This window comes from Leopardus geoffroyi, chromosome A2 (genome assembly GCF_018350155.1).
Source record: "Leopardus geoffroyi isolate Oge1 chromosome A2, O.geoffroyi_Oge1_pat1.0, whole genome shotgun sequence".
Classification (NCBI taxonomy): Eukaryota; Metazoa; Chordata; class Mammalia; order Carnivora; family Felidae; genus Leopardus; species Leopardus geoffroyi.
The window spans coordinates 58,398,659-58,419,075 of NC_059331.1; the positions used below are offsets into that span (position 1 = coordinate 58,398,659).

General features: G+C 55.7%; 2 protein-coding genes across 3 annotated transcripts in view; both read right to left on the minus strand.

Annotated features, from left to right (window-relative positions):
• Positions 1-63: 63 nt before the first annotated feature.
• Positions 64-7,404, minus strand: ABTB1 (ankyrin repeat and BTB domain containing 1). Of its 2 annotated transcripts, none has more exons than XM_045494029.1 (12): positions 7,214-7,404; positions 5,963-5,990; positions 5,784-5,839; positions 4,605-4,749; positions 4,299-4,458; positions 4,159-4,204; positions 3,696-3,812; positions 3,492-3,610; positions 3,129-3,227; positions 2,855-3,022; positions 752-952; positions 64-672 (listed from the first exon to the last, which is right to left on the minus strand). In XM_045494029.1, exons 1-12 carry the CDS (start codon positions 7,227-7,229, stop codon positions 466-468), a joined length of 1,362 nt encoding a protein of 453 aa, XP_045349985.1. In that variant the 5' UTR covers positions 7,230-7,404; the 3' UTR covers positions 64-465. The 2 variants fall into 2 exon arrangements, with proteins under 2 accessions (XP_045349985.1, XP_045349984.1); XM_045494028.1 differs by having other exon boundaries at positions 5,928-5,990; positions 7,214-7,368.
• An 89-nt stretch (positions 7,405-7,493) lies between these two features.
• Positions 7,494-20,417, minus strand: part of PODXL2 (podocalyxin like 2) — a 39,915-nt gene continuing 26,991 nt past the window's right edge. Inside the window, exons 5-8 of the mRNA XM_045494031.1 lie at positions 11,574-11,730; positions 10,973-11,034; positions 8,493-8,672; positions 7,494-8,024 (exon numbers count right to left, since the gene is read on the minus strand). Coding sequence (XP_045349987.1) covers positions 7,812-8,024; positions 8,493-8,672; positions 10,973-11,034; positions 11,574-11,730 — 612 coding nt within the window. The 3' untranslated portion in view covers positions 7,494-7,811. The remainder of the gene's footprint in view (positions 8,025-8,492; positions 8,673-10,972; positions 11,035-11,573; positions 11,731-20,417) is intronic.

Sequence of the window (20,417 nt, forward strand, 5' to 3'; positions counted from 1 at the left end):
GCTCCCCAACTCCTGCTCCTGGGCTCCCCCCACCCCCCACCGACACAGGCTGGGGCTCCCACAGTGAATTCAAGCTTTATTGCCACACACAGACTCTCCTGCTTCCTCTGGGCCAACTCCATGCCAGGCAGAAGCCGGCTTGCTGGGCTTGGCCTGGAAGCAAACACGCCACGGCCGGAAGAGCGGGAGGAGGGAGGGGGTCTGGGGGAGGGAGGCCCTAAGAGACCCCGACCCCAGGTTTCCCTGAGTGGCGCCCAGCCCCAGGGCCTTGGGGGCTGGCTTGTGTTGGGGGAAGGGGCTCATCCTGACCCTCCTCTGGGGCCCCCAGACCTGTGGGGGGAGGGGCACCCCACCGAGCCCCCTCTGCCCCCGCCGCGCCCCTGAGGGGCCAAGAAACAGAAAGAAGAGCTGCACATGCATGTGCGCCCACACATGCCGCCACAGGGGGCCCTCGCCAGCCGGCAGTCAGCAGTCCAGGCCGATGGACACCAGCAAGTCCTCAAGTGCCCGCAGCCGCTGCTGTGCCTCCTCGATGGCGCTGTAGGTCTGCACCGTGCTGGCCACGTGGAAGCGGATGTCGTCCACCAGCGGGATGGAGTCCGTCTCCTGCCGGGCGGCCACGGCTGCCGCCTCCTCCCGCACGGCCTCCACGAAGTCCTCCCGCTCCACCAGCTGCGGGCAGGCCAGCTCAGGGCGACGCCAGCCGCCTGCCCGCAGCCCGCCCCGCCCACCACGGCTCCCACGGGCCCACCTTCTCGATGACCTTGGCCATGTACTCGGTGCACTGGTCCTCGAGGCGCGCCAAGCGGAACAGCTTGGCCACACGCCACACGCCCACCACACTGTCCTCGTCCAGCAGCTGGGCCAGGCTGCGGCCACACAGCCGCTTCAGGCCTGGCAACAGGTACATGTCGGCCACGCTCAGCACGTCGTAGGCCACCTCCGGGGGCAGCTGTGGAGAAAGGAGGAGTGAGGGAGGGTGTGCCCAGAGGTCACCGAGGCCACTCGGGGGGCTGGCAGCAAGGTTGGGAGCTGTTAGGGAGAGGGCGGAGGATGCAGGCAGGGCAGGCGCTCCCACCCATGCCTTGGGGTGCCCAGACTGCTGCAGGCAACCGTGGGCTTAGAGGGCTGGAGGACCTGGGGTCCCCGTGCCTCGGGCAGGCCTGGAGGCCAGGTGGCAGGCAGGGCCTTAGCAGGGGAAAGAGCTCGGGTTGTGAATCACAGACCTGTGCTGTGGAATTCTAGCTGTGGGACTGCAGGCAAGTTACTTCACCTCTGTGTGCCTCAGTTTCCTCTCGTGCAACCATGCCTGCCTCAAAAGGTTGTCGGAAAACAGAAGGTGCTATCCAAACGGAGGCACCCACACGAAGGGTGATGGAGTTAACTCTTTCCCTGCTCTCTCCCACCCACACCTGGACCCTGTGCTGGGAGAGACCATGTGCTCAGTTCCGGTCCAGACTTTGGACAGTCACAGGGAACAGGCTGGAGACAGAGTGGGCAGAACCTCTGCTAGCACATCCCAGGCCACGCACACTGCTTACTTGGGCCAGGCACTTTCCCTGCGACACACACATCCACCTGCACAAGACCTTAAGAGAGAACAACTATGGGCATCCCTGCTTTCTAGAAGGGGGAAACTGAGGCACGGAGCAGTTCAGTAACCAGCCCGAGATCACACAGCTTGCGAGCAGCTAACCCAGTGCCAAACCAGGTTTGGAGCCCAAGTCCACACTTTGAGCCAGCCGCAAAGCTCAGGAGGGGTGGGGATGGGACAGGGTGGACCCTGGGTGGCAGGGGCCACAGAGCTGAGCTGTGCCGCAGGAGAAATGAAGCTGAGGAGGCAGGAGGAAAGGAGGCCCGGGAGGGCACTCAGGTGGAGAAGCTGGTGGGCTTAGGAATGGGGGTGCTACATGAGGCGAGCAAGCAAGGGGCTGAGGCCACAGCCCAGCTTGTCCCCCATGCCCTCCTCCTGCCCAGAGACCACCTTTCCCAGCCTGCCATGTTGGCAAGCACAGCCGCTAAGTTCTCTCCAGGGCAACATGAGAACCAGCGTGCGTGCGTGTGTGTGTGTGTGGCCTCCGCCTGGCCTATGACAAAGACACTGCTTGCCTAGTCTTCCTCTTCCTCCTAAAACGTGAGCTGGCCTGCACCCCAATCTCCAGATGCAGAGGGCAACGACACCCTGGGTGCTGCGGACCAGGTCTGGCCCACCCCGTGTTTTGTAACCAAGTGTTACTGGAACGCAGCCACACCCACTCACTTCTGCCCCGGCTCCCGGCTCCACAGGAGGGGAGAGCTCACCGGCTGGGACTGAGACCCCCTGGCACACGGCATTTACACACACACACACACACACACACACACACACACACACTTCTGGCCCTGTCTACGGCTATTCATGTTGCCCGTATGTTAGGGATGCTCTGGGGCAACTGAAGACCCGGAGAGGCACCAAGAGAGCTGGGGACAGACATCCAGACCCCTGGGAGTGGACAGCCTCAGGGTTCCCCACTGCTGTGGTAACTCAGGGTTACTGTCCCTACCCACCCTCCCTCTGGAGAAGAGAAGTCGGGGACCCCGGAGGCTGATACTAAGTTCCAAGTGTCACGGGCTCATGATACAGCTCTTGTCACTCGTTTCTGTTCTAGAACCTACCAAGGCCCCCTCAGCCTGAAAGAAAAATCCAAACATGTCCCCCACTCCGTCTCCAGCCTCACAGAAAACCAGCCCCACACAGTCAGTCAGGACCTAGGCACTCCTTTCAGCCCCACGGTGACCCGGCCTGTGGACCTGTCCTGATTCCTGACTGTCACACCCCCAAGCCCAGCAGACGCAGCCAGCCCGAGCCCCGCACCTCTGTGTGGTCACTGTATATGTAGTAGAGAACATGGGTGAAGATGTCAGGCGAGATGCCGTGTAGGGTGATGGCCGGGAGGCCGCCTGAGGCCTCCAGCTCCTCGTTCTCTCGGAAGTGGTCGTCCAACAAGGCCCGGAAGTAGTCGCTTCGGCCGCAGAAGAAGGCCTGGGGGAGGCTGGGCTCAGGAGGGGCCGCTGCCAGGGTCTGTGGCCAGAGAGCTGGCCGGAGACTTAAGGCAAGGGGCTGGGGGACTGGGGGGAAGGGACGGCACCTTGTGGCAGAGAAAGCTGCAACCTTCCACCCGGAAGCAGACGTCAGGACAGCTGTTGAAACCATCGGGGAAAGGGAAGGGCAGCTCCCCGAGGTCACCCTGGGGGATGGGAGAGAAGACACCATCAGAGCAGGGGCAACAAGGGAGAGTGGCCGGCCCCAGCCAAGAGCCTGCTTTAGCTCCATCCTGGCGGGGTGGGCTGCTGCCCCATCTGCAGGTTTGGGGAGGGGCGACAAAGGTAACCTGGGCTCAGAAAAGGGAAGTGACTGGCCCCCGGTCACACAAGGACTGAACCCAAGCATGGGGCTCGTGTACCACGGCTGCGTGCGCACCAGGCCCGGCCCCGGGCGGCCGGGCACTTACGCGGAGCTCAGGGGGCAGGGCACAGTCGGCCAGCAGGGCCATGTCCTCCCGAAGCCGGGGGTCTGCTGGGGGGGGCTCGATGGTCAGCACCTTCACGCACGTGCCTGGCTTGGATGCCACTGTGGAGGGGAGAGCACAGCTGCAGGGAGCCCACTGACCCTGCCAGTTCCCGCCCAATGCCCCGGACCCTAAGCCTGGACGCACCAAACTCGGACACCTTCTCACACTTGGCCTCCAGGTCGCTGAGCAGATCCCACAGCTGGCACTGCTTGGCCAGGCGCTCGCAGTCACTAACATGCTCCACACCGACGTCCAGGCGACCTGGGTGCAGCACAGGAGGCTCAGAGCCTGAGAGGGGCCGTCCACTGTCCCCCACGCTGGGACTCCTGGGTCTGCTGGCTGCCTCGGCTTTCCCATCGGGAGCCACTGCCTGAGTTCTACAGACCCCGGGACGGGTGGGAGGGGGCTCGGTTTACGGGCAGGGTAAGTGCTTCCTGAGCGGACGCAGAGGCTCATCGCCTCCCAGCCCACCCAGGAGGCAGCTGGAACAGCACCACACCGCAGGGGACAAGCACCAGGACGTAAAGGGTGGGCCTGAGGCCACAGCTGGGTCTGCTGCTGGACAGACACCCCCTCCCTGCCGGCCCCACAGGGCCCGGAGGCTCACCTGTGTACAGGTACTGCAGCAGGGCCCCGAAGGCCACAGGGTTGATCTGCAGGTAGACACAGCCAGGAGGGAAGGTCGGAGGTGGCCCCCTAGCACGAGCCGCCAGCCGTCCCTCTGTCCCCCCCCCGGGAGGGACGCACCAGTGGGTGTCGGAGGACCACGACACTCTTGCCCTTCCATTTGGTGTCCAACATGTTGGCAAAGTAGGTGCTGCGCGCACCCAGGATGCAGCGGTGTGCCCGGAAGGGCTTCCCGTGCACCACAAAGATCACGTCGCTGTGGATGCCTTGTTCCAGAAGCCTGCGGAGGGACAGGCAAAGGGGGTGTGCAGCACGTGCCTCCCCGCGGTCTCACCACAGCAGCCCCCGTCCCATCCTGCAGGAGAGCCCTCGGCCCCGCATGACCACCCCACGCCACACACGAGTCAGCCCTGCACCCCATCTCACCGCTGCAGGAAGTCGTCGTAGTAATCCCGCCTCCTGCAAGAGGCTGTCACCTGCTTGTAATCGCGCAGGGCCCGGCGGATGGCGTCGCTCAGCGCCCCATAGAGGCAGCGCTCCCCATCAAAGGTGTTGGCCTCACAGCGGGCTCCTGGGAGCAGCCCCCGCCAGTCAGCAGGTCAGGGATTTGAACACTGCAGCTGGGACAGGGTCTGGGGGAAATCCTAATCTCCCCCCCCCCCCATCCCGCAACCTTCCCACACGCAGGGCCAAGCCCTGGAACTTGCAGCCCCTCCCAAATGACCCTGGGCCCCCTCTGACGCGAGCATCCTCTCTGCCAGGGCCTAGACACGCAAGTACTTCCGTGGACCACAGACTACAAACAGGGCAGGCTCAGGACTGCCCCTGTTCTATGCACCAGGGACACAGCCTTAAACATACAAATCCCTGCCCTGCCTGAAGTGACACTTTAGTGGGGCAACGGACAATAAGCAGGTTAACAAATGATGTCAGGTGCTATGAAGAAAACCAAAGCAAGACAAAGATAACGGAGGTTGCACCTGCCCACAGGGAGGTCACGGAAGGTCACCGTGTCAGTGACAACACGCAGTGACCTGAATGGCGGAGGGAGTCGGCCACGCAAAGATCTGGGAAAGGGTACTTTACGTAGGAAGAACAGCAAGTACAAAGACCCTGAGGTAGGAGCACCAGAGAGGCCAGCGCGGGTGGAAGAGTGAGCCCACAGGAGAGCCAAAGTAGGTGTGGCCAGAGAAAGACGACAGGCTGTGTGGACTGGCAAGGCATTACAGTTTCATGCTAAACGCAAAGGGAAATCATTGGACAAATTTGAAGCCTATTAGACTTGTTGTGAGATGGACCAGGCTGCGATATGGAGAACAGACTGTAGGTGGGGCAAGAGGGGCGGCGGGTGACCGGAGGAGGCTGGCTCTGTGGCCAGGGAGAGATGCTGTAGCCCGGCTGGGCGGTGGCAGTGGAGATGGGGAAGTGGGCAAACAGGAAAACAGGTTCTGAAGGTAGAACCAAGAGTACTGGCTGACTGGGTATGTGGAGGGGTAAAGGAAGGACAGGGCGTGAGGGCACCGGCCAATGCACACCCATGCCTTTGTGCCCCCGCACACGCGCAGACCGCACATACACGCACACAGCCCCGGCCCCTTCTCTCACCATTGGCCAGAAGATAGAGTACTAGCTCCTCATGCCCACACAGGCAGGCGTAGTACCTGAGGGAGGGAGAGGAGTACAGGAGGCAGTTATCGGGACTGAAGGTGCCCCCCACCTGCCCTGACCACCCACCCGCCCGGCACTCACAAGGGGGTGCTGTCCCACTTGTCCCGCACATTCACCTCCACGTCCCGCTGCTCCAGCAGGTACCTAGGCAGGGAGGAAGTCAAACCTGGGTCAGGACAAGTTCATGGTCTGGGAGAGGAGACCCATGGAGTGGGGAAAGAGAGAAGACATCCCTTTTGGCTGGGGGAAGTCTCCCCTAGGTGAGGGCAGATGACAAGCAGACCAGAGCAGGAAAGACATTCGAAGCAAAGGGACCAACATAGGTAGAGAGTGTAGATGTGAACGCCTAAGGCAGATGCTGAGACTGCGAGCAGTAGGGACCTCTGGCCTGAAGGCATTTGGGAGCGAGGAGGCAGCGATGGGCCATCTGTTCTGCCACAGCCCTCTGGCTGCTTGGGACCGCAGACTAGATAGAGGAGACTGGAGGTAGGGAAGCCAAGGAGAAGGCTGCTGCAAGTGTCCTGGTGGTGTGGAAGCATGAAGAGAAGTGGCCAGATTCTAGAAGGCAGAAGTCAGGAGACATGGTGGCTGACGGGATGTGAGAGGTGACGGGGGTCATCATGGACTGAAGCCATCACTGAGGTCAGGCAGCCTGGGGGAGATGTCTAAGTTGGACCAGGCGTGCTCTGAATTGCACTCGGCTTTGGGGGGTATCAGCTAACTCCTAGGTGAACCTGATGCTGGGGTGGGACCAGGAACACCGTGGGAGTCAGCAAGCCTGGGACTAACCCAAGGAAGCTAGTGGTGGGTCAGAACTAGGGAACACGGAAGGGCCCGCTAAGAGATGTGCCTCACATCCCAACCAGGCACCCCCTCACTCCCTGCTTTATGGCGATTTCAGTGCCAGATTTGTTTTAACAGCATTTAGGAGTTTCCGAATCTCCGGGATCAGAGGTTGATTCTGGGTCCTAGTAGTCCCAGAGTGCCAGGCCCAGAGCGGATCAGTGGGATGAGCCACGTCTGGAGTCCCAGGCCCGCCCCAGGGTTTGACCTCCGGGTCCTGAGCGCTCAGAGGACGACCCCCTCCTCTCCGCCCACTTCTCCGGAGCTCCGCGTAGCAGTCCTCTCCTCTAGGAAGCCCTCCGGGACCCCAAGGAGTAAATCACCGCCAGCACTCCGTCCCCAGCCCCGGTTCGGAAGGCTGCCGCGGCCCCCTGCTTTGCCTCTTGGGGGTAGGTCAGCCGAGGGTCGGCCGCCAGGACTGCGGCGGCACAGGGGCGCGCGCCTGTCCCGAGCCCGTCCACTGCACGCCCCCGGGGGCGCCCCGCCCCACCCCCCGCACACTCCCACGGCGCCGGGGTCCTCACCGCACTCGGCCCACATCCCCCTTCCTGCAGCTGGCGAAGAGATCGCTGGTGTCCATGATGCGGGCGGCTCGGACCCCGGCCGAACGACCTCAGGCGGCGGCGGCGGCGGCGGCAGCAGCGCGCCCCGGCCGGATGTAAACACACGCCGACCCCGCCCCGCTCCGCAGCGGCGCCTGGCGCCCGGAGGACCGACCTGGGCCGCGCCGCCCCGCCCCCTGCGCGCCCGCCCCGCCCCCGCCCCGCCCCGCCGCGGAGCAAGAACGAGTCTGGCAGGCAAACGGGCTGGGCCCGGCGTGGTCTCCGGGCGGCTTTAATGGGGGTCCCGGGGCGCGGCCGGGGAAGCGGGGCCGTTCCGGGACCGGCTCCTGGGGGCGCCAGACGGGGATGGGGAGGGCTGTGCCGAGACTGTTCCGTGAGTCTGTGGGAAGCGGGAGGACCCCGCACCGAGGGCCGGGCTGCGGGAGAGCGGCCGGGGCCGGGAGGGGAGGGGAGGCGCGGTTGTCCGCTCCGGATCCGCCCAGCTCGTCCCGGCGCAGTCCCAACGGGGCGAGGGTACGGCCGCGGGGTCACAGCGGGCCAGAGCTGCCGGAGGGCGCCCTCACAGGTGCGTGTCCTCCTCAAACACGTCCGAGTCCTCAGGGTCCCGCTTGCCCCCCATGAGCGCGCTCCAGCCCCCCGGGCCGTTGACGGCCCCGCCGCCGTTCAGGCTGGGCTGTTTCTCCTGCATCTCCGACTGGCTGTCGCTGGCCACGTCCAGCGTGGGGTTGTCGTGGCAGCCGTTCTCTACGAAGCGCAGCTCCTCGCCGTGGGACTGTGGCGACGGGAGAGGGACGCTGGGCAAGCGCTGTGGCCCAGGCCCCAACCCGCCTGTGACCTTGAACGAGTCACCTCACTCGCGGTTCCTTCCCTAGTGTGTGAAACCCTCCACAGGCAACCACCAGCGGACCCTCCACAGACGCCCGCTCCCTACTGTTCTGTCCCCCAAACTCCTAAAGATCCTTTGCACTAAACCGGTGGCCTCCCTGGTGTCATCTGAGCCCTCCCAATGGCCCCCCACTGCACCTCTAGCACCTATCACGGGGCTGCCTCCCTGCAGAGGGGTACAGGTTGGGTGCCAGGCTCCGGACAAGCAGCTTCACTCGAAGTACCCCATCCCGGGACAATCGCGGCCACCCCACCTGCACATGAGGACGACGACCTTGACCTTGTGGGGTACTGTCTCCACCACAGGCCCCGCCCCCAGCCCAAGCCATCTGGCTGAACTTGACCCCATGCTCACCACGTGTTTGAGCTTGGGCAGCCGCCGCTGCCAGCAGTTATAGAGCAGGCCCAGCACGATGATGATCACACAGATGGCACCGATGACCACCAGCACCACAAAGAGCGTCCCATAGTCGCTGCGCACCTGGCTGGCCCGGGCCTGGCAGCTGCTTGTAGTGGAGTAGTTCTGGATGCCAATCTGGGGGTGGGAGGGGTCAGCTTCCTCAGCTGAGGTCCTGGGTGCCAGGGCTTCCCACAGGGCCGTGGGGTTAGGGCTCAGGCACAGGGAACAGGCTTTGAGAAGAGCTGACATAATCCTGACTAAGCCCCCTCGGAGGCCGGGACCTGTGCTCATCTGAGAATCTAGCCCTATCTCTGCCCTATCCCCCTCTGTTCACCTGACAGCAGCCCCAAGCCTCTTGATCCCATGCCTCCATTCCCAGCCTTCCCTCACATTGCCACCATGGCTCTGCCCTGACTCTGTCCCTGCTGGGGCAGAAGTTTGGCTCCACTACAGAATCAGGTCCCTGAAACAGTCTCCACTTTGGGGATGGAGGTGTTCAGGTATCATTCTGCCCATTATGGGCTATAGACAGTGTAGACTGGGATGCTGGAGACAGCCTACATCCCGGGCTATCACCAGCTCCCAGCTTCCTCCCTTTGCCCGTTAAGGGTAGTCACCACAGGCATTGAGCTGCCCAGTACCCCTGCCACAGAGCAGGCTGTCTTGGGCGGGTCTGCCTTCTTGGTCCTAGAGGTTGCTGTGCCCACACCGGGCCAGGCAAGCACTCTCTCCATAACTCAGCCTCTTGGGCAGAAAGCAGGGAAGGGGAGATGCCATCCTCATCCGATGACAGGTGCTGGGGAGAGGGTGCTGTCTACTAGCCCCCAGTGTAGAGACCTGGGAACCTCCCTTTCAGCTTTGGGCTTCCCTAAGGCCAGGTTGTCATCTCTTCCTGAGTGTCTGTGAACATCCTGTTTAGTTACAGTACTATTCTCCGTTGGCTTTTGAAGTTATCAAAGATCAGTTTCTCTCAGTAGAATCACCCACCAATGACACTGCTAAATTTTCCCACTCATATACTTCCAAAAAGACACAGCATGCCTTCTGGCCAAGTCAGTCTGAACAGTGTCCAGTAAAGCTAGAACACCCAGGGGCCGGGAGAAGAGGCAGGAAGTTTTTGTGGGGAAAAAAAAAAGATCAAGGCCAGCCCAAGTTTCCTTCCACCAGTACCCCTGTGTTCACGAACCCAGAACTTCACAACTGGAAAGGCCCTCGGTAACCATCCAGGTAGTGAGGACAGCCTCACGGTTAAAGGCCTGGACTCTTAACATCATTCAGGCCTCATCCAAAGCCTGGCTCTGTTGCGTAGTGGCTGTGCCTTCTCAGGTGGGCCACCTCCCTTCTCTGGGCTACAGCTCTCACATATAGCACCTACAGTACTCCACAGGTACCTTATTTAATCCTGACAAGGCCTGGGGTGGCGGTGAGGGCCAAGTGAGAGAACCCAGCGCAGTCCAGCACTTAGTAAGCACTCCGTGTGCTTATCAAAAACACCCAAAACCACCACCACAACCACCTTTCCGCCTGGCATGTGATAGATAGGGAGGCAGGGCCCATGGTCACGGCCAATTCATCTTTCACAGCTATGAAATGCTGCAGAGCCTCGGAAAAGGGGACTAATGCCAGGTCACTGGGTTCCACAGTGAGTACGAGTACTTTGGATGGAGATGAATGGTGATGGTCCTGAAGAAAAGAGGTGAGGAGCCCAAGGTGTTTCCCTTCAGAAAAAGTACAAGGACCAGGAGGACCAAGGGGACCTGCCCCTCCCACAGGCCCCAGCTCTGCTCAGCCTGACGCAGGGGTAGCAGGTGGTGCAGGAGGAGAGGTTGGCCAGCCTGCCCTCCAGCCCACATCTCCAGGACTGGCCATGCAGCTGGCCAACCGCACAGGGGACAGGGATGCCCCTCAAGATGGCAGGGCTGTCGCCCGAGCCTGAGCCCCGTGCCCACTCCCCAGCAGGCCCTCTCCCACCAGAGAGCTCCTGGCTGATGGCCTCCGGGCCGTGTTCATGCCTGTCTTTCCCCTGTGGTTTCTGAGACTGCGGCACACTCTCCCAGCCCACCAGGCCTCTGCCCAGTTCCTGGGCCAGACATGGTGTCGCTCCTGCTATCTTCCCAGAAACGCCCACTTACCAGTCCAGATCCCCCTCGGAGGTCCCCTTCCCTCTGAGTCCTCTCCTGCCCCCGACCCGCTCCTGGCCCTTCCCGCCCCTGGCCATTTCGCGAACTGTGCGGTTGTGCACACACGTGTGTACGCACTCCGTCTCTCCCACAGGAATGGCATCTTAGGACAGCTAAAAGGAGGAGCTGCCCAGAGTAAGAGGCTGTCTTCTGCTCCTTTGCACCACGGTGCAGGCTGTCTCCTGCCCTCAGGGAAGCCAGCCCTGCTCCCAGAACTTCAAAGAACAGGAGGGGAGCGGCTCCCTGCCCTCTTACCTCCACCAGATTCCTGCGGATGTCTCCCAGCATGGAAAGGACGTCTTGAGTGGGCACCACCCCTGGGGGGAGACACCATCATCAGCACAGCCCCGGCCACTGAGGCACCCCCAGCCCCCTGGGACAGCCTCTGGCCTAAGCTTCCAGAACCTTGCTTCCCAGCTCTTGACCACACGTGGACCTCATGGTGCATGTGCTCCTATGCTTGCTTCCTGCTGGCTGACTCATTAAAAAGGACTGAGTGAATGACCACCATGTGACAGGTGTGACACCAGGCGGTCACTCCCACAGCCCCCCAGCGCTGCGTTCTGAACGTGCCCCCTCCACAGCCCCCTACCACTAAGTGTACGCCCCCCGTGCTAAAACCACACCTCTTCCCCTCTGGGTCCGAACTTCACACCCTCGTCTTCTCCAACTCCAGCTTGTCAATACTCCCTGAACCCTGCACTGGGGGCCCAACCACTACCACATCCTCTTATCCCAGAGGTCCCCTGTCCGTGCACTTGCCCGTGGTTCTGCAGACCTCCCGTGGCCCTCAGGACATGGTGCTGGTGTAGGGCTGCCCCCTAGGCCCTCCCTTCCGTGGGCTGTCCCCTCTCACCCTGCTCGCCCACCAAGGTCATTAGAAGGTGCTGCTCCTTCTCGCTGGGCTTGCTCAGGGAGATGTGCCAGTCCCCATGGCGGCCACTGCCGTGGCGGGGCAGCACCTCCTCCACCAGGGCCAGGAGCTGCAGCCCCCGGTGCTGCCGGAACACCTCCTACAAGGACGGAAAGAGAGCCCCATGCTCAGTGAGGGAGGGGCCCGCCTCCAGGCCCGGCCCCCATTCCAGCCCCCAGCCTCCAGCCTCCCGGTGGTCAAACTCCGGGAAAGGCCATCTGGCTGCTCCAGAGGGGACCGCTCTCATAGCTCCGGAGACCGCTAGAGAGGCCACGAGCGTGGCCTTCGGGTGAGACTGTGGGAACACGGAGACGCACACCCACTGGTTCCGGCAGGCATCTGGGAGCTCCTTCCAGCCTGGGCTTCTCATATGAGGAGGGCATGGGCCTGCCGAGGGACACTCACAGCTGACCTGGGAACAGATACGCTCGCACGAACAAGGAGTGTGGGGAGCTTGTGAGTGGTGTGTGAAGGCCTAGGGCAGTCTGCTGGTCAGGCCTGGGGTTCAAGAGTATAGTGCGAGGGGTGAATATACCGGGGGGGGGGGGGGGTCAGGGGTGCAACGGACCAAAGATGCGCACGGCCACGCAGCCACGGAACCCGGGAGGGGGGTGGTGGGGAGTGGTAACGTGCTCCTCTCTTGCCTGTCATTGCAGAGATACGGCCCAAAGCTGGGGAGTCGAGAAAGATGTCTGACCACCCTTATGGAGGCAGCGGTGACCAAAGGAACTAAAACAGACATGGTTAAAATGGTAACTCCTGAAAACAGGGCCAGGGGCAGGAGGAGGGATATAAGGAGACTTCATTCACATCTGACACTCTCTTGTACTGCTTGGATTTTCTTCACCTCATGTATATATAATTACATAATTAAAAACCACAAACGAGAGGCAGGCACTGGCCGGGAGCTCACTGAGTGGCGGAAACCCACGCAAGCCGCCAACCTCACTCCATCAGGGAAAAGCCCCCCCCTCCAGGCCCTGTAGCCGCCCCCCTCGCCCAGGCTCCTCTCCAGCAGCCGTCTCCTGCCGGGACACAGGAAATCACGGGCTGCTGCACCTGGTTTCCGTATTCCCAGCTGTTCCGCTCTCTCTCTGGTGCCCTGCCTTAGAGCTTCGAGCCGGGCGTCTCGTCACACCACTCCCACAGGGCCCTGATGCTCCTATCGCCTTTCTGTGAGAGCCCAAGCTAGTGAGCCTCCCAGGTCATCGTCCTACCCTACAGGCCACCAAGGGGACTGGAGTTCCTTGTGACCATGGCAAATGGCAGGTGGAAGCCCAAGCCCTGGCACTCACCAGCCTAACAGAAAGCCAAGTTAAAGCCAAAGTTCCGAACTTGGCAGAAAACTGGTATCCGGAGCTAGCCATGAGCTGGTGGGAAAGCCCTGTTCCCCAAGCAGGTCTTACCGTCCTCATGTTCATGTGCACACGCATGGGGGGATGGGGTACACGCCTGCATCTGCCTCAGCCGCATGCATGCACTGAACCCAGCAGCCTCCCTGCTTACAAAAGGAACACACTCCTACCAGGGCAATGCCTCCCCAGTGCCACAGGCCTATGATCCCCGACATGTTCACGTCCCACATTTTCTGTGTCCAGATGTCTGCCTGGCTTAAGCTCACAGACCTGCGATGTTCTGGTAACATCTGATGGCTATATATTTCGTGCCACTTATTTTGTAGATAGGCACTGAGTGTCACTGGCTTAGAGAGAAAGCCCTGAATCTGGAATCAAACAAATCTGGGTTCAAATCCTGGTTCTGCCATTCACCAGCTCTGGGACCTTTAGCAAAATACTAAACCTCTCTGAGCCTCAGCCTCCCCATCTGAAAACGTGAGCATTGGTCCTAACATGATGAGCTTAATGTTAGGATTAAAAGGAAAGTACTTATTCTGTCACAGGTGCCAGGACAATTGGATAGCCCAGTATCAAGAAAAAAATTCCCTGACTCATACTTCACACTACAGTCAATTCCAGATGGATTTCAGATCTAAAGCTTTTACAAGTAAGCCTAGAAAGCTATCTTCGTTACCTCCGAGGAGGCAAAGATTTCTAAAATGGACCCGAAAACACTAACCATGAAGGAGAAAATTGGTAAGTTGGACTATTTTATGATCAATTTTTTTTTTTTTTTTTTTGAGACAGAGAGAGACAGAGCATGAACGGAGGAGGGGCAGAGAGAGAGGGAGACACAGAATCGGAAGCAGGCCCCAGGCTCCAAGCTGTCAGCCCAGAGCCTGGCGCGGGGCTCAAACTCACGGACCGCGAGATTGTGACCTGAGTCGAAGTCGGACGCTTAACCGACTGAGCCACCCAGGCACCCTATGGTCAAATTTTTAAAAATTAAGAGCTCCCGTGGGCACCTGGATGGCTCAATCGGTTAAGTTTCTGACTGCGGCGCAGGTCATGATCTTGCAGCTCATGGGTTCGAGCCCGCGTCACACTCTGTGCTGACAGCTCAGAGCCTGGAGCTTGCTTTGCATTCTGTGTCTCCCCTTCTCTCTGCCCCTCCCCTGCTCGCACTCTGTCCCTTTCTCAAAAATAACTAAACATTAAAAAAATTAAAAAAAAAACACTTCCGTTTATCAGAAGGTACTATTAAGAGAGAAAAAAGGTGGGGCGCCTGGGTGGCTCAGTCAGTTAAGCGACTGGTTTCGGCTCAGGTCATGATCTCACGGTTCGTGAGTTTGAGCTCTGCGTCAGGCTCTGTGCTGACAGCTCAGCACGGATTCTGTGTCTGTCTTCCTCTCTCTCTGTCTCTCCCCTGCTCACACTCTGTCTCTCAAAAAATAAATATTAAAAAAATTAATAAAAAAAGAGAGGAAAAAGGCAACCCACAGAACAGTAACAGATATTTATGAGATATATGTCTCGTATATACACACACACATACACATACACACACACTTCACAGAGATCTCACATCCAGGTTATATAAATTCAGAGAAATTAATTTGAAAACGTCAAGATAACCCAATCGGATGCAATCAGCCGAAACACATATGAAAAGGTGCTCAAGTTCGTGATTCATCAGGGAAATGCAAATTAAAACCACAAAGTGACACCAGCACCCTACACACTTTGATAAATGCCTAAAATGAAGACAATGCCAAGGCTGAGAGAGACAAGGAAGAACCAGACCTGGCACATACTGCTAGAGGCAGTATAACTGGGTACAAACGCTTTGGGAGGCTGTTGGACAGCTTCTGTTGAAGGTGGATATATACACACCGTGCCCCTGCCATGCCACCATGAGAACTGTGTCCATAATGCTCCCCAAAATATGTGTCCAAGAGCAGCCACAGCAGCACATTCCCAAGAGCCCGAAGCTGGAAATTACTCAAAGGCCCAGCAACATTAGAACACATACATCAATGGGACACTATACAGAATCACGAAGGAACAAACTTCCCTACATGCAATCTAGATGAATCTCAAAAACAAAATGTTTTTGCAAAAATTCAAAAAGCCAGAAACAAAATAACTGAATAACTCTGTTTATATACAGTTCAAAAGCATGCAAAACCAGCATACGGTTACAAGTCAAGAAAACGGTTCCCCTTGAGGGAACAGCATCTGGAAGGGGGAATGAGAAGGGCTCTGGCAGTGCTGATCATGTTCTGTGTCTTGATGTGGGTGGTGTTTATGTGAGCGTGGTCCCTTTGTGACAATCCAACAAGCTGCACACTTATGATCTGTGCACTTTTCTGGATGTACACTGTAAGGCATTAGAGCTTTTCTTAAGGGCAATACACATGTGGGTGTAAGCTATCTTCCCTGCTGACTCCTGGGTGGATGGTCCTTCCTGTACGTCACACCGTTTCTCCCACAGTAGGGACTCCAGATCCTCTGCTACCATCCAAGCACCCATTTCCAATGCCTTAAAGCTATATGCAACTCCAAATGACTGGTATGGTCCTTACGGCAAACAGAAAGGGACACATGCCCTGGCCATCAGATCATTTTGACTTGTGGCAACACAGCAGTCAGAACTGATGAACGTCCTGCTCTCCCACCTTGCTACAAACATGGAGAAACGCTGGAAAAAACCACGGCAGAAACAGAGGGCACTCAAAGCCAGAAGAGTGAGCAGGTGTGGAAGCCACAGCATCAACTCCTGGGGGTCTGGGGCCCAGACAGAGGACCCTGGACCTGGACACTTGGCTTTCAATGTCCACGTGCTCTTGGCGCATGTGAGATGAAGAACTAGAGCAGAGCACCAGGATGGAGTCCGACGTCCCCAAAGAGCAACCCTTTCGGTGAAATGGGGACTCAGAAACATTCCCAAGTTGGAGGAACTGTACAGGGTGTCTGCCCGTGTCCATGAGTAAGGGAAAAAGGTCATCCAAGATCACTTAAACACTCAGGCTTGAGGCGCCAGGGAGGCTGTCGGTTAAGCCTCCAACTCTTGACTTTGGCTCAGGTCATGATGTCACCATTCGTGAGATGGAACCCCATGTCGGGCTCTGCAATGACAGTGCGGAGCCTGCTTGAGATTCTCTCTCTCCCTCTCTCTCTGCCCCTCCCCTCAATTACTCATGCACTGTCTCCCTCAAAAATAAATAAAAAACATTAAAAAAAAAAAAAAAAAACAGGCTTGTACTTTACCGGGGTGTGGAGTCCAAATGTGAAGTTCTTTGTGTTATAAAGATCCAAGCCAAGAACTAAGATGAAAGCTGACCCGGGGCCCCTGGAACTCCCACAGTCTCCCTGAAACCACTTTGTTGGAACTCTTTCACAACCCAGGGTTGAAGAGGAGATCACAATAATAAATGGTGACCCAGAAAGGGAGTAAAATACAAAGCCACAAGCAGAACCGACATCCCAGGATGCCGTGTTACTAAAACAAAAGGAAAGAAATCACAAAATTAATATACTTACAACAATTCAGAAAATGAAGGAACAGAAGCCATAATGAAAGAAGGGAACAAAATGAAGAACAAAGGGAGGGATTTGGAACCGAGGAGAAATTCTTAACATACAACAGTTATCTATATTAGAGATTCAATGGATGGATCAAACAGAAGATCAGACACTGCTGGAAGAGAGTTATTAATTTGGAAGATAGAGCTAGGAAATCACTCAGAATGCATCAGGGAGGGGCGCCAGGGTGGCTAAGTCGGTTGGGTGTCTGACTCTTGATTTCAGCTCAGGTCATGGGATGGAGCCCCGCACTGGGCTCTGCACTAAACACGGAACCAGCTTGGGATTCTCTCTCTCTCTCCCCCTCTGTCCCTCTCCCCAGCCATGCTCTCGCTCTCTCCAAAATAAATAAAATGGAAAAAGAAGAATGCATCAGAGATATTTTAAAGAGAGAAACCATGAAAGTGTTAAGAGACGTAGTAGACAGAAAAATAAGGCCCAATAAACTTGTAACGAGAATGAGAGAGAAATGGGAAATTGGTAATATGTATCAAACTGCATGTGCAATCCCACTTCTGGGAATTTACTCTGAAGATACATCCCAACAGCACAAAAATACATACAAGGTTAGTCAATGCAGCCTTGTAAGTAATTGCAGAATACTGGAAACCACCCAGATGCCCACACAAGGGAAATTTAATGAATAATCTATAATACACATACATAACAGAGTATTATTAGTTGTAAAAATAAAATGATTGAGAATAATCTCCGTGGGCTAACATAAAGTGGTTTCCAGAATATACTGTTAAGCAAGAAAAGTAAAATGCAAAAAAATGTTATAGATTGAGTTGTGTCCACCGCCCCCCCCCCCCCAACAAATTCATATGTTGAAGTCCTAACGCCTGGTACCTCAGAATGTGACTGCATTTGGAGACAGGGTGTTTCCAGAGGTAATTAAGTTAAAATGAGGTCATTAGGGTGGCCCTATCCAATCCAATAGTGACTTTACAAGAGGAGGAGATTGAGGACACAGACACACACAGAGGAAAAACTGTGTGAAAACACAGGGAGAAGACAGCCATCTGCTAGCCAAGTAGAGAGACTTCAGGAGAAACCAATCCTGCCAGCACCTTAATCTTGGACTTCCAGCCTCCAGAATAGTGAAGGAATAAATTTATGTGTTTAAGCCATCCAGTGTAGTACTCTGTTATGACAGCCCTATCAAGCTAATAAAAATAAAAATACTCTGCTACCTTCCCTGCAAGAAAAAATGGAAACAATTCTACATCTATCTGTTTATTTCTATAAAAAGAAACCGAGGAAGGATAACCAGAAACTAATGAGATTGGTTACCTAGAAGGAGTGGGTGGGAATGAAGGCAAGAGGTAATGGGGGAGAGGGGGGTTTCTCTAAGCATACATTTTTGTGTCCCTTAGATATTTAGAACCACATTAATGCTTTACATACTCAAAAATACAATTAAATCAACAAGGATGGGGGATCCAAAATTGAATACAAACAGAAACAAAGAAACCTAATCATATTTCAAATGCATAACTACACCAAAAGGGGGAAAAAAACTAAATTAATTTCAGAATCATCCAAAGACCAAAGAAACTTGCAAGCAGACACTGAAGTTTACTTATCAGCAGGTTTGCTTTTGCATCAGCGTGCGTTAAAAATCCTGCAACCGCTTGTGTATTCTAGAACTGAAGAAATGAGTACGTACATTGGGGATGTTGGGAGTGAGGTTTCCGTCGGTGAAGGAAGATACTTCTGTGGAACAGAAGAAGGCTGGGAAGAGCCAGTGGTCCTGGATTAGAACTGGAACATTGGGACGGTAAGCAATCGAAGTTATCACTGTAAATATGTGTGAATACAGAAGTAAACACATATGTACATGTGCACATGTATTATGTATGTGTATCTGTGTCTACAGAGAAAAAATACAGATAATTCTCTCTCAGGGCCTCTAAAAAGGCCAAGAAGCAATGATACCCCAGTAGCCATGAGCACACTGGGAGCCCGGATCTTGTTTCTGAATACCTTTCCTCTTCAAAAGGAACCAGGGCTCCCTGAAGAAAGGGCCAATTCCAGGGTAGGGCAGAGAGAGTACAAGACAGCCTGAAACATCTAGTAAGTACGTCCGTGGTGTGCACTCAGCAACTCAGGGGCCTCAGACGCAGGATCAACTCCTCTCCAGCCGTTTCTGTCTCTAGGCCTTCGCGATCCAGTCCTTTGTGCTGAAGAGCTCTTTCAGGGCCCTCACCGAAGGATGGTTGGTACCACCCCCCCAACACCTCTCGTCCTGGTGCCTCGAGGCTTCTTTCTGTTGTGCAGAGCAACAGGTCAGTTCCCTGCACCACTACCGAGGATTTTCTTTTGCCTTCCAGAACCCAAAGACCGTACCTCTCGGTTTACTACTTCATCCTTCTGCTCCTCTCTTGGATTTTTCTCCACAGGCTCCTTTCTAGTTGCCTCTGCATGGACCATCTGTGATACTGTAGGTCACGTAAAAGAAGCTGTACGTCTGCACTGCTTATTTCGCAATCTTGCGGATCAAATTCCTGACACTGAAGCTTTACCTTGCAAGACTTTCTCTGAGAGGCTGTCAGAGGATGTGTTCTCTGCAGAGCTCCATCATTTTTACGTGCATGACTCCAATTACTTTTCATTGAACCCTTGACGTTTCATTCCAGATTAAAGACTAAAACATGAAAACTAAATGCAATGCCTTCTTCCGGGTGAGACCCTGGACCCCTGGTGAAATCTAAGAAAGGTCTACAAATTACACTTGTGCATCAGTCAGTGTTAACACCCCGATTTTGATAGTTGTGCTGGGGTGAGCTGAAGGACCAGCCTTGCTCTGAAGACACACATACTCAGGTATTGAGAGGGAAGGACAAAAGGCAACAATGCCATCAACTTACTCTCAAATGGTTTGAAAAAATGTTAAGAGGTGGTGAATCTGGCTGAAAGATACATGGGATTTCTTTGTATAAGTCTTCTGAGGTTATCTCAAAATAAAAAGCTACATAAAAAGAACAGGAGAAAATTAAAGACGTTCCTCACAGTAATGAAGGCCGATAGAGATATGTCCTTGCAGAAAGAGCTGCTAACGGGTATATTTCAGGAAGAAGGTGGTTAAATTCAGAAGAAAGGAATGGGGATGTGAAAAGACGTGCAAGCAAAGAAACGAATAAATATATTGATAAAGCAAACAAGCACTGTAACAGTAATGCTCAATAACAGTAATCATCAGAGAAACGAAAATCAAACCCATAATGAAATTCTACCTCACACCCATTAGGATGGCCACTATTGAGGGGCGCCTGGGTGGCTCAGTCGGTAAAGCATCTGACTTCGGCTCAGGTCATGATCTCACGGTTGGTGAGTTCGAACCCTGTGTCAGGCTCTGTGCTGACAGTGTGGAGCCTGGAGCCTACTTCAGATTCTGTACCTCCCCCTGTCTCTGCTCCTCCCCTGCCTGTGCTCTTTCTCTCTCTCAAAAATAAATAAACAGTTAAAAAATTTAAAAAAGGATGGCCCCTATTCAAAAAAAGAAAAAGAAAGAAAGAAAGAAAGAAAGAAAGAAAGAAAGAAAGAAAGAAAGAAAGAAAGAAAGAAAGAAAGAAACAGAAAACAGGGAAGGTCTGAGTCAGTTGAGCATCAGATGCTCAGTCAGTTGAGCATCCAACTCTTGGTTTCGGCTCAGGTCATGATCTCATGGTTGATGAGTTTGAACCCTGTGTCAGGCTCTGTGCTCTGTGCTCTCTCTCTCTCTCTCTGCCCCTCTCCCATTCTTGTGCTCTCTCTCTCTCCCTCTCTCTCAAAATAAATACACTTAAAAAAACAAAACAAAACAGAAAACAAGTGTTGGTGACGATGTGGAGAAACTGGAACATTTGTTCACTGCTGGTGG

What these genes read in the sequence shown, in the direction of transcription:
- ABTB1 (XM_045494028.1), bottom strand. Translation starts at nt 7,269, where the DNA reads ATGGACACCAGCGATCTCTTCGCCAGCTGCAGGAAGGGGGATGTGGGC. An exon ending in GGGGATGTGGGCCGAGTGCG is followed by an intron (nt 5,991 to 7,213) that starts GTGAGGACCCCG and finishes CTCCCTGCCTAG; the next exon opens with GTACCTGCTGGAGCAGCGGG. An exon ending in GCTGCAGTACCTGTACACAG is followed by an intron (nt 3,813 to 4,158) that starts GTGAGCCTCCGG and finishes TGCTGCACCCAG; the next exon opens with GTCGCCTGGACGTCGGTGTG.